Raw genomic sequence first — 13413 nt, forward strand, 5'->3', positions numbered from 1 at the left:
ATAACTTTACTTATTCATATTGCCCTCTGCCACCTGAGAATTGTTAACAGTGTCTTGTAAAATAAAACATAACAGAATTTTAAATATTTGTCACTGGACTTTAAATTAAGTTGTAATGTTGTTGTTTTTAATAAGGAGGATTTGTAAGTTTAGAATGCCCGACATATTGTTGTTGAGATAACTGCATGGATTTTAAACAAACTTTATCCCATTTGAACAAAGGCTTATTTGTAAGTTGCTTCTTTCAAGAAGTTCTGCAAGTCCTTTGCATACTTAATTCTTGAGTAAATATTATTCTCTGGAAGAATGGCTTAAAAGTGTTCTAGGGCTGTTTCATGCAAGTGTCAAGGACAAGAATGTAGTGGCAGTCAAATTTCGGCTTCCAGCACTGCATTAAGAATTGAAAATTGACTTATAACTGGAAAGTTTGTTTTGGTAAGCCTTAATGTATTAACTAAACTTCACAGGGTTTTCAGGTGTTAAATTGTTTGGCTTTTGTCCCCCTTTACAAAAGCTCCAGGAAAGTGTATCTGTACTTTGCCTGGCTGCAGGGATATGCATTAAAATATTACCTGCCTCTGGAAATAGCTTGTGTGTGTGCCTTTAAGCAGATACTGACACTGCTTTATGTGGAATATGAAGGTTCTGGTTTGGTTAATTTCACTCTGGTCCATGTTTGCTGTCATATTGAGCAGGGCCAGCAGCTTCTTGAATAGACCAGCATTTTCTCTATTTAACAGCTGGTCTCTGGTTTCCAGGTGGATACCTAGGTTCTTGTCCTAAGCTGGAATACACGTGGATAGAATTGTAGCCTTATGCCTCAATGAATAATTGTCTTCACCTGAACAAAGGTGGTTTGGTTGTAGTGAGAGTAAGAAAATGCTAAGGAAAGCATTGAGGAATGAATGCACCCTTTTTGTGGTGACACATGTATGCAAGGGGAAATCAGTGTCTCAGAGTTTGTTGTGGCTGGTGGGATCTTCCCCCGAATGGAGTTCTGCTCAGGTGATGCTTCTGCAGGCAGTAGTGGGAGGAGACTTTCCTCGATTTCTGCCTGCAGTCTCTTGTACTCTCCGAAAACCTGTTTTAGAAGGTTGGGGGGAAAGGCTAACTTAGGATCCAAGCCAGAATCATTCCTTCTGGTAAGCAAGTTCTAAAAAATATTGGCTGTGGCCAAAGATGAATGCTGCAAGATCTGTGGAACTTAAATTTTCTATTTTAGCCACAGCCCAGCCTCCACACTGCAAGAGATGCTGACATTTGGGTCACTCTCACTTGACTTGGAGTAACGTTTACATAGTTCAAATGGAATTCATGACCACAAGATGGTCAGCTGAAAAGGGACCTCCATGTACAGCAGCAATATACCTTTAAATACCAAATAAGGGGTGATTGATCATCTTCATGCCCTGCTTGTGAGCACTTGGGTGGCAAAATCTCCGAAATGGAAGACAGATAGGGAGGCAAGCTGTTTATAGTTCCTTATTATCGAAAGAGAGAATAAAAGCCATAAGGACCACTGGTCAAAGATTTGACAGGTCTCCTGATTGCTGACAGACAGAAAGCAGTTCTATACAGTAACTGAATGGAAATTTAAGCTGCTATCTCTCAAAATACGGGTAGCCAATATAGTGCCTTCCAGATGTGATGGTACAGCTCCTATAATCCCTGACCTTTAGCCACGCTGCCTGCGGCTGAGAGGAGTTAGGAGTCATACAACACCCGGATGGCTCCATCTTGCTTACCCTTCCTTAAAACATGGGTTAGTGTATTGACCAGATGCAACTGCTGCATAGTATAAGTCAGTCAAACTACATACGGTTAGGGATGGGGGAAAGCTACAAAATATGGAGTGAGCTATTGACACCTTAAGCACCTTTAACTCAGTGTTGCAGATTCGTGTCAATTGCTTTTTTCTCAGTCTGCAAATACTGTTAAAGGAAAAGAAAATCTTAGGCCTTCCCTGTTAACTCCTCTGGGCCTGCCTCACACTGGACTGGTGCGAAGGTAGTGCTTGTTCCTTACTAAGAACAAACCTTCATTTGTTAACTGCAGGTAGCTGGAGCCAGCATTTAAGCCAGCTGTTGTTATCAGGGCACCAGTGTTATCATACATTGATAAACGTCTTTTAATTTTGCCAGAGACCGGCCCTCAGACTCTGTGTGGCAATTGGATTGTTTCTTCCTTGTTAAGGAGGTAGTTGTGTTAGTGGGCTTCAATTTTGGAGCTCTCCTCTCTCTGCAACATGAATTTGCCGTATCCAACTTTTTATCCTTTGGGGAAAATCGTTGCTGATTGTTAGAAGGCATAACTGGCTACAGCTGCAAGCTTGTCTGAAGTGAGCGCTATGGGAGAGGAAGGGGGAAGCTGTCGTCCATCCCCCCCCCCCAGATGTTGGTGACTCCCAACTTGCATCAGCACCAGCCAGAATGGCCAACAGTCAGGAAAGATGGGAGCTGGAGCCCAACAACCTCTGGAAGGCAACAGATTCAGACTCGAAGAGATTGAGTTCAGTTCTTCCCTTAACCATGAACATGAAAGGTGTCTCCTCAGTCTCTCAGTCCCATCATCTGTTATATGGGACTGATAGTTGTAGTCAGGAGTGTACTTTTTCTGAAATGTGTATCCATGTCCCCTAATGGTTGCACATAAACCAGAGTGTTGTAGTGGTTAGAAGGCTGAATTGGGAATAGGGAGATTTGTGTTTAAAACCCCGCTTAACCGTAAAGCTCAATGTGTTAACTATGATCCAGTTGCTGTCTCTTAGACTAGCTTACTTTAAAGCATTGCTGCGGGGATTTTGTGTGTCATTGTGTGAGGGTTTGTTTGGTTTTGTGTGTGTTTTTGTGCCATGGGCCTTTTATACAGCCTTGAGCGCCTTGGTGGTACAGTATAGAAATGGTGATAAGAATAAAATGTCCTTTTGAGATCTCACGGCTTGCCAACTTGGTGCCCTCCAGGTGTCCTTGGGCACTGGCTCCCATCACTGAGGTCCAGCGCCGGGGGCCTTCTGGTGGTTCCCTCGCTGCGAGAAGTGAGGTTACAGGGAACCAGGCAGAGGGCCTTCTTGGTAGTGTCGCCTGTCCCGTGGAACGCCCTCCCAGCAGATGTCAAGGCAATAAACAACTATTTTACTTTTAAAAGACAACTGAAGGCGGCCCTGTTTAGGGAATTTTTAATGTCTGACGCTGTGTTGTTTTTAATATTCGGTTGGGAGCCGCCCAGAGTGGCTGGGGAAACCCAGCCAGATGGGCGGGGTATAAATTATTATTATTATTATTATTATTATTAGCCCTAGCCAGCATGGTCAGTGGTCAGGGATGATGGGAATTTTAGTTGAGGACTACGTTGTCCACTCTTGCTCTAATCATAAAACTTCTAAACAAGGGAACCAATTAAGTTTAATAAGAATGCTTATTAAGTTCTCTCATTTCTTGTTCTCCTGTGTTTTGTTGCACTTTCCATTTTGCATGTTTCAGTAAGGGAAATGTTGTAGAAATGTCGATGCTACTGGATACTGAGCTGACTTGCAGGTGTATAGGTATGAAGTGCTTTGCAAATTGTAAAGATGCAGCCTGGAAGCAGAGTAGCATTTACTATCTTTGATGTGTGTTTTTTTGGTGGGAAAAATATGTCCGGATTCTGCTGGATCTGCACTAGCAGTTAATAAGAGAGCAAAACAGCGGCGCTGAGCTCTTGTCAGTTGTTCTTCTAGGAATCTTTAATTTTCATGGCTCCTTGACAATGTACTCTTTTAAGAACAGTTAAGTGTATTGAAAAGGTCATGCTCAGGGAGGCTTTAATTTGAAGTAGGCTGCATGTGAAGTAGATTAAAAAGAAAGGAGATTTAGAACAGCAAGGAATACTTAGCTGGGAGGAAAGAGTGGGTGGTGATACAATGGAAGTGCGGTGTTTTTTTAATAAAATGCTTGAACCAGATGCTTGAACACCCTCTTCGCAGTACCAGTGAGACTGGTAGAAGCAGAACATTTAATTGGGTGGAAGATACTATATCTGTGACATAATGCTAAATTACTAAATTTCTGTCGCTTGATTTCACTATGTCCGATAGAAGTAGAACTTCCTTTTTAAAACAGAAGTGGATTAAATACCATTGAAAAGCACTCCTTTTCTCTACTGCAGTGTCTCTGGAGTGTTGGCTGGAATAGGGAAAACTGATGCAGTAGAAGAGTGATGGGTTCCTACCCTGTAGTTCCTTGCAGCAGAAGGAGGGCTGTGCGGAAGCAGTTTTTACTACACACATGACCCCTGCTGTATATGTGCAGTCCTTGCCTCTCCTCAAAGCGTAACGTTTGAAAATAGCCCAGGCATGTGACCTGTCTCCAGTAGTAATGGGCAGATCAAGGGAACAGGCCCTGCATGTTGTGTTCTGTGTGTGGCATGGAACACTGTCGCCCATAAACTGCACATAGAGGGACCAAGTGTGAAGTGACTCCAGATTCACATATTCAGATAGCCAGTGGTCCAGCACCTCTTCCTTTCCTCATTGCTCAGTGTGGACCCCACATAAAGAAACAGCCAGCAATGGGAGCCGTGATCAAAGGAATGTCTCTCCCCATTTCAAATCCTTTCTGATAAAGGATTAGATCTGTTGCTTTTTCCATATATGTCTGACTCAGGAAATGGCAGTATTTCTCATCATTCATCCTTTACTATTCTAATTCATAAAAAGAACCAAACCTTAATTTTTAAAAAAAATCTAAAAGTCATATATTCGAAGAACTAAGTGTTCCAATTCTGTATTTTTTGTTGTTTAGTATGGTGTGTTGTGCTGTCAGCTGAGACGAGGGAAACAAGCTGGGAACAAGCTTTCAGGCGAAATGAGAGCCAGTTTTTGAATAAATGTTGGCTCGAATATAGTGGTGGTGCTTGGTTACCTTTTGGCTCCTTGCCCTCATAACCTGCACCAGGGGTGGGGATCCAGTGGCTCTCCAGATGTTGTTGATCTCCAAGTCCTGTCGGCTGCAGTCGGCACAGCCAGTGATCAAGGATGATGGGAGCTGAGAGTCCAACAACTTTGATCCTTTATTTAAAAAAAGTTGAATTTGCATTGACATACTTTCTTGTTTACCCTGTAAGGAAACATTCTAGTCTAGAGGGGGTTAGACTTGATGACCCTCAGTGTCCCTTTCCAACTCTACAGTTCTATGATTCTATGACTTGATCATAATGCACCATTATCCTTTCCTGTGCCCTTAGAAAAATCAGTGGTTTTTGATACACCCAATTTTGCTTAGAAAGTTAGTTTGTGGCAGCAGGGAGTTGTTTGTCTGGGGTGCTGCTGCAGGAGGGTCACTAGCCAAACACTTCCATCTTATGAGGCATTCCCAAGAGTCACGCCTGCATAGGGAGAAAGTTATTTACCTGGCAACACACAGCTTACTCATAGTGCGGATTCCAATTTCAGTGTGTGAAGTAGCCTTGAGATCCAAAAGTAGACTGCAGCTCCTTCAAGGCAGGATCAAAGCAGATTTAACACATTGCTTGGCTTATCTTTCATTTAACTAATCTTTCTGATTTGAAGACTTAGCCCTGCACCAACTCAGAACATCAGTGACATAACACTTCACCCCAGCAGCTCTTCACGTGTCAAAATTCGGGACTTTGATTAAATGAAGGGATCATGCAATTCCAAGATCAGTGGTGTATTTCCTCTGCCCCTAGGCAGAAATAAAAATCCCATGTGGCTGCTGAAGAGAGATTTTCCATCCTTGCTTAACCTTTAAGCCAATTGCCTTGGCTGCTACAACTTAGAAACTGGAAGTGGTTTCTGTTCAGTCCTGAACAAATGTGCAGCAATACTGAGGAAATGCCCAGAGGGCTCAGTTTTTTCACTGTTTCTTCCACTGGATCATAACCAAGTTCCTGACCCTCAGCACCCACCCCATTCTTTTTTCCCTGTTGCCCTTATTGTGGGCATTCTTTGCTACTTGCAGTTCACATTCTCCTCTTCCCCCACCTCCGGCAGCCTAGGCTGTGGTGGATTTGTTCATGTTGCTGGTTTTCTGGTAAAGAGCATTCCTGTGCTTTTAAAGGAGGTGCCTGTGTGTTTTAAAGTGCAACATTTAGGTTGTAGAATTTGGTTAGGGGCTCAGTTAGGAATTGAAATGCTTGTTCTAGGGGCTGTCAAGATGGAAAGGCGATTCCAACAGTTGGATAGTTGACATTCACTCTCCTATATTCCCTATGTACAATTATGTAAGAGATGCAGTACTTGGCTCAGCTCAAGATAGATACGCAGTTTATCCCAACAAGTTCTCCTCAGAGTAGGTCCATTGAAATTAATGGACCTAATTTAGTGATGTCAGTTATTTTCAGTAGGTCCACTCTGAGTGGTTGAATAAAAAATGCATCAAGCAATTTTATGCTGGCAACATTTTTTTAAAAAATGATTATGCATTGCAGCTTAGGTATTTTTGACCCCAGCATGCTTGGGAGAATTAATGTTTATTTATTTATAGTTTTTATATTTCACTGTTTCCTCCAAGAACTTCAAGGTGGCATACACAGTTCTCCACCTCCTCATTTAATGCCACAACAACCCTATTAGGTAGGTTAGGCTGAAAGTCAGTGACTGACCCAAGGCCACACAGTGAATGTCATGGGGAAGTGGGGATTTGAAAACTGGTCTCCCAGGTCCTAGTCTACACTCTAAACACTATACCACACTGGCTGGCTGTAAATTTGTATTGCATTGATCTGTCGCACTATGCTGGAATGGTGAAGCATTGCTTCCAATTGGCTGCTTGAGGTGATCGTTGCATATTTATCTTCAGTTTGTACATGCATGCTTTCTGGCTTTACAACATCTAAGCATATGTCCTTCACATGCTGTTCCACTGCAAGAAAGCTTTCATCACTAGTCGGAATATTCCATAAGAAAAAATGAGCAAAAAATGTGTAAGATGGAATGCAAACAATGGTGTAACAGCAGCTCAAAAGTGAGACTATTGGGGGCACTAAATATATTCACATAACAAGAATAATTTGCACTTGCCATTTACTTGCCTTCGCAAATAAAGTGGTTTTTCCTTTATGTGATTTTATTGGTTTGGTTTTGTTTAGTTTTTGATGACGGTGATGAAAGGACTTTGAGACGGACATCGTTGTGTCTGAAGGGAGAGAGGCACTTTGCAGAAAGTGAGGTAAGGCTGTTTCACTCTGAAGCTGTAAACTTAACACTCTTGTTTTAACTGGAAAATTAGCAAGTTGTCATATTTTCCCCTTCCTCTCACAGACACTTGACCAACTGCCACTAACAAACCCAGAGCACTTTGGAACGCCGGTGATTGGGAAGAAATCCAACAGAGGAAGGAGATCCTCTCTTCCTGTGTGAGTGTTTTGTGATGCCTTATTTTGCTAATAGTATTACTGGGCTTTTCTCAGACCTAATCTTTCCCTTGCATTGGAACGAGGAAGGCAGGTTTGGTCTTCAGTGATGAGCTTAGAAGAAGTGTGCCTCCCTTGCAAGGAACATAATGTTGTGCAATTACACTTTACTTTACTTCTTTCCACCCACAATCATACCACACACTGTTTCCAGAAATCCCCTAATTTTCAAGAGATTTGCCTTTCACCATACAAAACACAAGAAATGCCCCACTCAGAGGACAACGTTTCCTCAGAAGGATAGGCTACCCATTTCTTCTGATGCAGTCCAGAAGGTGACAGCCTTTGGACAAAGTGCATAAATGGCTTCTGAGGTGGAGAAGTGTCTTGGGCTTCCTGTCTCTCTTCTGAAATGGAAAGCACACTTCCCACTGAAATATCCTTGAGGATCTCGCTGTTTGGTTGCAGAAGTGGCTGAGAAACGCAGTGACAGGAAGCATCTGGAACTTGGGTTTTAGGATTCTGCAGAAGTGTGGTGCTGCATGGAATTCTGCATCCTGGAAGCCATTTCTTCTTTAACTTTCTTCCTTCTATTGCTGTGAAGTCAGACTTGAAAATGTGCTGGAGTTATCAGAGGACAGGACCCTGCAAAAGCTCCTTGCCATTTAGGGACTAACAGAAGCTGAATTAATTATACAAAACTATTTCACACTTTTTAATAATTTGTATGCATACTGGCTTGTCTTGGTGTAGGACTTGGACTATTTTTGGTACACAGGGCTTTCAGTTTTTAAATCTCAGTAAATTTTAAAATGTGCACACACACATACACGTACACGCTGTATTTCAGGACAAAGCCTAAAATAACAACATAAAAATGTTCTGAAGTATATAGAAGCATGTATGTGAAGAAGCATGCCTAAAGTAACAGGCAATGGAAGCCAAGCTGCATTTAAATCTTCCTTATTAAAATTAGATAGATTCATGCCTTGTTTTAGCTTGCTTGTTAGAGGGGAGGAGGCTGTTTCGAGAATAGAAAAGGCAAAGACAAAAATTGGCAGAATATAAGCTTGAGTGGAAAGAACAAGAATAAGGGCATAAGAGAGGACAAGGAGGAGATAAGGTTGAAGCACATAAGTGCTTTAAAAGAAGGACTAGTGTTTTAACGAGCTCCATTCAAGCCTTGATTCAAGCTTCCCTGGCAACAATAAATATTGGCGGTTTATTCTTGGAAGTGCTGAATTTCAGAACTAACTGTGGACACAGAGAAGCTGTCTTTGCAGGGTCACCAAGTAAAGCCCATGCTGACTTGGAATCCTTCCGGGTGTAAGGAGACCGGTAGGCTACGTGGGTTGGTTGAGACACTTTTGAGAATAACAGCAGAGCCCAGCCCCATGAGTCCTCTGGCTTGCAGCCATGGCAGCACCACACATGCAAGAGTTCTTGATTCTAGCCCCAGCACCTCTCGACGGCACAATGCACGTATGCCAGCACAGGGCGAATATTTAGCCTGCTGCATTCTGCTTTGTGTTAAGCCATTTCCCGCAAAAAGGAAGAAGGTTGCAAAGCAAGAGTTGTTGAGGTATCAAGGCTGCGACGAGGTTATGTGCTCCTGTTAATCTCCACATTTGGGCTGTCTAAAATCACTGTATGTTTAACTCTCTAGTAATGAAGATGAAAAAGAGGAAGAAAGTAGTGAAGAGGATGATGATGATAAGAGGCGTCTTAACGATGAATTGCTTGGTAAAGTTGTCAGCGTGACTCCCAGCTCTGAGGAGGCTGAGTGGTATCCAGCTTTGGTGAGTGAGAAATATTTAGGGGCTTTTATAATAGGGCACAAAAGCCAGGTGCTTTTCAAAGGGGAGGAACTTCAACGGGGCAAAACGCCTTTTGAAACCAGATTTGAGTGTAAAACGGCTTTGAGATCTTGTTCAAAGAAAGGTGACAATAAATAAAGCAATAAATAAATAATGCTCCTAGGTCTCCAAGTTTAAGGAAATGCTTCTTTTTTTGGGGGGGGGGAGAAAAATTAATGCATTAAGTCCATAGTGAAAATGTTTTTTTTTTACATTCTTGGTAGTTCAACTCTTGCTCAATCAGTTCCTGCACAAAGGCAGGTTCTGCTACCTGACTACATAGAATATAAACCTTCCTGGTAAATACGTTCGGTGGGGAAAACGTAGTTTCCTATGGAACTTGTTTTTATGACATCTGCATCATCACTGAGATTTAAGTACTTTGAATAGAAGTCCCTGAAATCCCACTTGGCTGATGGGAACCCTGCTCAACCCAGTGGGAGATTCATCTTTCCCACCTGATTCTGAAGGAAAATTCCGTAGCTTTTGCTCCTCCTGCATACTACAAAGTTCAGCATGATGAAACCCAATTGTGGTTTCTGTGTGTGCATGCCCATGTGGTTTGAATGCTGTTCGCGTCAAATGCGACATATAAATTATTTTTAGCTAAAACAAGCATGCATTGTGGGCACCCAAACACTTTCATTTCTTAGCATGTTTCAGAAGGAAGATATACCTGTTTAGGTTGAGCCTTCGGACTCATGATTAACTTGGAGAAAATGTAGCTTTAGATGAAATCTTATTGTGTTACTCATTTGATTTGCCATGGTCATTCTTTTCATAGGTGGGTTTTTTGTGTGAAAGCCTTTTTTATTTAGATTTACTATTATTCCTCTTTTTAAGGTAATAATAATAATAATAATTTATAAAATAATTTATTTATATCCCGCCCTCCCCAGCCGAAGCCGGGCTCAGGGCGGCTAACAACAATAAAACAGTACAAAGGTACCCCTGCCCGTACGGGCCAGTCTTGACAGACTCTAGGGTTGTGCGCCCATCTCACTCAAGAGGCCGGGGACCAGCCCTGTCCGGAGACACTTCCGGGTCACGTGGCCAGCGTGACATTGCTGCTCTGGCGAGCCAGAGCCGCACACGGAAACGCCGTTTACCTTCCCGCTATTAAGCGGTCCCTATTTATCTACTTGCACCCGGGAGTAATTTCGAACTGCTAGGTTGGCAGGCGCTGGGACCGAACAACGGGAGCACACCCCGCCGCGGGGATTCGAACTGCCGACCTTTCGATCGGCAAGCCCTAGGCGCTGAGGCTTTTACCCACAGCGCCACCCGCGTCCCGTATTCCTCTTTTAGGTACATGTAAAAAAAGGAAAATCCTAGTGCATGCATGCGTATTTTACATGTACCTATTCCTCTTTTAGGTACATGTAAAATACGCATGCATGCACTAGGATTTTCCTTTTTTGCGTTTGCAGAGCTCACTATGCAGTCATTTGGGCTGGGTTTTTTAATCATCATCATGATTTATGTCACTTGCGGCAGATTAAAAACAAGACAGAACCTATTCAGCTGAAGAGCAGAATATAATTGCTTTATAAAAAAGTCCTACCTGGAGGCTTGCAAGCCACAATACAATAGGCAAGAAAGGGATGGGGAGGGAAAACAAGCCAACCTGGGCACCATTTCTTAAATATACAGAGTTGTTATTAAAGTGCTCAGTTTGAGTAGAAATAGTTCAGGAACTAGAGCAGCCTGAAGGAATGGACCCACTCTCTATCTCTCCTTCTGCTGCAGCCTGATGATAGTTGAGGAGAAGGGGAGCCAAATGGGAGTCAGTCTTTTAGTTAAATATCTGGATTTGTATATAAATATGTATATTAATAGACAAGCGTGAGGATTTAGGGATCACTGTCAATAGCGCATTGCTAATCCCTGGAGCTCCTGCCTTTATGGCAGTGAAATTTTTCTTATTGGTGTAACTTTCCTAATTGGGAAAATGCTCTGGAATGCATGGAGTTCCTCAAGATGGCGGCAGGAGGAGGAGCATGTCTAATGTGCGCAAAATCGGAGGAAGTTAAAGATTTAAAAGCAGTAGGGTTCTGTGGCATTGTCACAGGAAGCAGCTATATTTAGTAGTTCCCAAAGCCCCCGGTGTTGTTTAACATGCATGCATCCCCTCTTCTGAGACGAGGGTTTACTTAGTACAGTCCTTTCAGCCTCTCAAAACAGTGGGAATGAGCTGCCCGATCATGTGGTGCTGGTGTGCATTTAGAATGCATGACTGGCAAACAACAACACCCTCAATAAAGTAGGAAGATTTTACTCTTATGAATAAGCTTCACTTTTCAGACTTATAGGCTTGAATCTACTGGTGCACATTTTAAGGTTAACAAATTATTTCTGATGAAGAGCTTGGCACTGAAGAAGCTGACCAGGATAACCAAGAATATAGAAAGTTGCTGTCCTATCTAGCCCTGTATTGTCAACACTGACTGGCAGTGACTCATAAGGGTTTAATGCAGGCAGTCTTTCCGTGCCCTACCTGGAAGTGCTGGGATTAGACCTGATGCATGCAGAGCAGGTCCTCTGCCACTGAGCTATGACCCTTCCCCAATCAAACCTCTTTTAAGTGTGAACCTGAGCAAGTTTGATCTTGGGAGTACATACGCATATGTAATCTCATAGTTGGGCTTGTTGTGCGGAGGGAAAGGCAGAGATTTTGGCTGCAGCTGTTATATACACATGATTTTAACGATGGAAACTTACTGGATTGTCTGTCTTGTTTTGTGGGAAGTTTGCAATACTTTAATAACATAATAATTGCCTTTAGGGATCAGATCAGGCTCCTTTTGGTCTCATTGCCTTTCTGACAGTAACTAACGAAATGCCACATAAATTGTACAGCTGGTGGCCTTTCCTCAAGTTTGTTGGCAGCATCTGATATATTGCATATGGTCTCTGATTATATTTAGCCATCATAGATTATAACCAATGTGGCATCTATCCTCCAGGAATTTGCTAATTTTTAGAGAACTAATATTGAGGCTGTTATTTCCTCTTGTATCTTTATGGCTCATGGTGTGAAATGCTTTTTCTGTCCTGAGCTTACTGCTATTTTAACTGGGTGATCTCCAGCATTATGAGAGATGAAAGAAAAAATTACCTCCCAACAGTGTCATTACCTAGTGGATTTGTTCTGGAAAATAAAATGCTGCTATTAGGAGTTGCCATAACAGAGCTGAAACATGATGTATGAAACCTTTCCCCCCACCCCCTTAGTAGGAGCAATTTTAAAAAATCCTCAATGCCATGTGTTCTTTTTGAAACTTCAGGTCTTATCTCCCAGCTGCAGCGATGACATTGCAGTGAAAAAGGACCAGTGTTTAGTGAGATCTTTTTCAGATTCCAAATTGTGAGTAGTTTTTCTAGACATCTCTCTATCTCTCAGGTTTGGTGTGTTGCAAAATAAATACATAATCAACTGACAAGTTAAAGTTCAGTGGTTTAACTTAGCCCTCCTCCAAAGTCAGAACCTTTTCTACATAATCCTATTGTCAAGAGTAAATGCAGGAAGGACATAATTAAGGTAGCAGACTAAATTCCACCAGTGATCATGAAATTTAACAGGATATTCTTAATTAGGGTATTCCAAAAGGTAAGCATGAATCTTGTGGAAGACTTTCATTCTTCACTAGGATGATCAATTTTGTGTTAAAGTTTAATATAAAACACTATCTTGCCTTTGTGGCATGCAAATTTTCAGCTGCAAGCTATTAGCTGTGGAGCTACCAAAATAATTTTGGAAGTGTGTTTAAAACTCACAATCCATTTCCTGCTTATATTTTTCCTACTTCATACAATATGCGATGGAATTTTCGCAAGACTTCTTGCCCCAACCCCTCATTCAGAAAGGCTTTCCATTGGAAAAGAACCAATTAAGAGTACAGACTTACCAAGACAGTTACAAGATATTTCACATTTGTCTTTTTGCCTTATTTTTAAAACAACAAAATTTTTAAGAACTATGCTGATGAAGAAGATGATGATGATTAGCTATGTCAGATTAAGTTACATTGATGCTGACTTCCATGCTCAGAGCACCTTATTACTTCCTTGTTGGTATTTGGGTACTTAGCTTGGTGAAGCTGCCTTCAGGTGAACAGTTATTTCCCTGGCCTGAACATCTGAACTCTTCCGTACTGTGAGACTGCAAGTAAAGAAAGGAAATACATTGAAGGATGCTGTCCTTTAT

The 13413-nt window shown here is 42.0% G+C and overlaps 1 protein-coding gene across 1 annotated transcript in view; it reads left to right on the forward strand.

Annotated features, from left to right (window-relative positions):
• Window positions 1-13413, forward strand: part of ARID4A (AT-rich interaction domain 4A) — a 57466-nt gene that overhangs the window by 6527 nt on the left and 37526 nt on the right. The window contains exons 6-9 of the mRNA XM_053396736.1: window positions 7087-7166; window positions 7259-7353; window positions 9017-9149; window positions 12494-12573. Coding sequence (XP_053252711.1) covers window positions 7087-7166; window positions 7259-7353; window positions 9017-9149; window positions 12494-12573 — 388 coding nt within the window. The remainder of the gene's footprint in view (window positions 1-7086; window positions 7167-7258; window positions 7354-9016; window positions 9150-12493; window positions 12574-13413) is intronic.

The sequence above is a fragment of the Podarcis raffonei genome, chromosome 1 (genome assembly GCF_027172205.1).
Source record: "Podarcis raffonei isolate rPodRaf1 chromosome 1, rPodRaf1.pri, whole genome shotgun sequence".
Classification (NCBI taxonomy): Eukaryota; Metazoa; Chordata; class Lepidosauria; order Squamata; family Lacertidae; genus Podarcis; species Podarcis raffonei.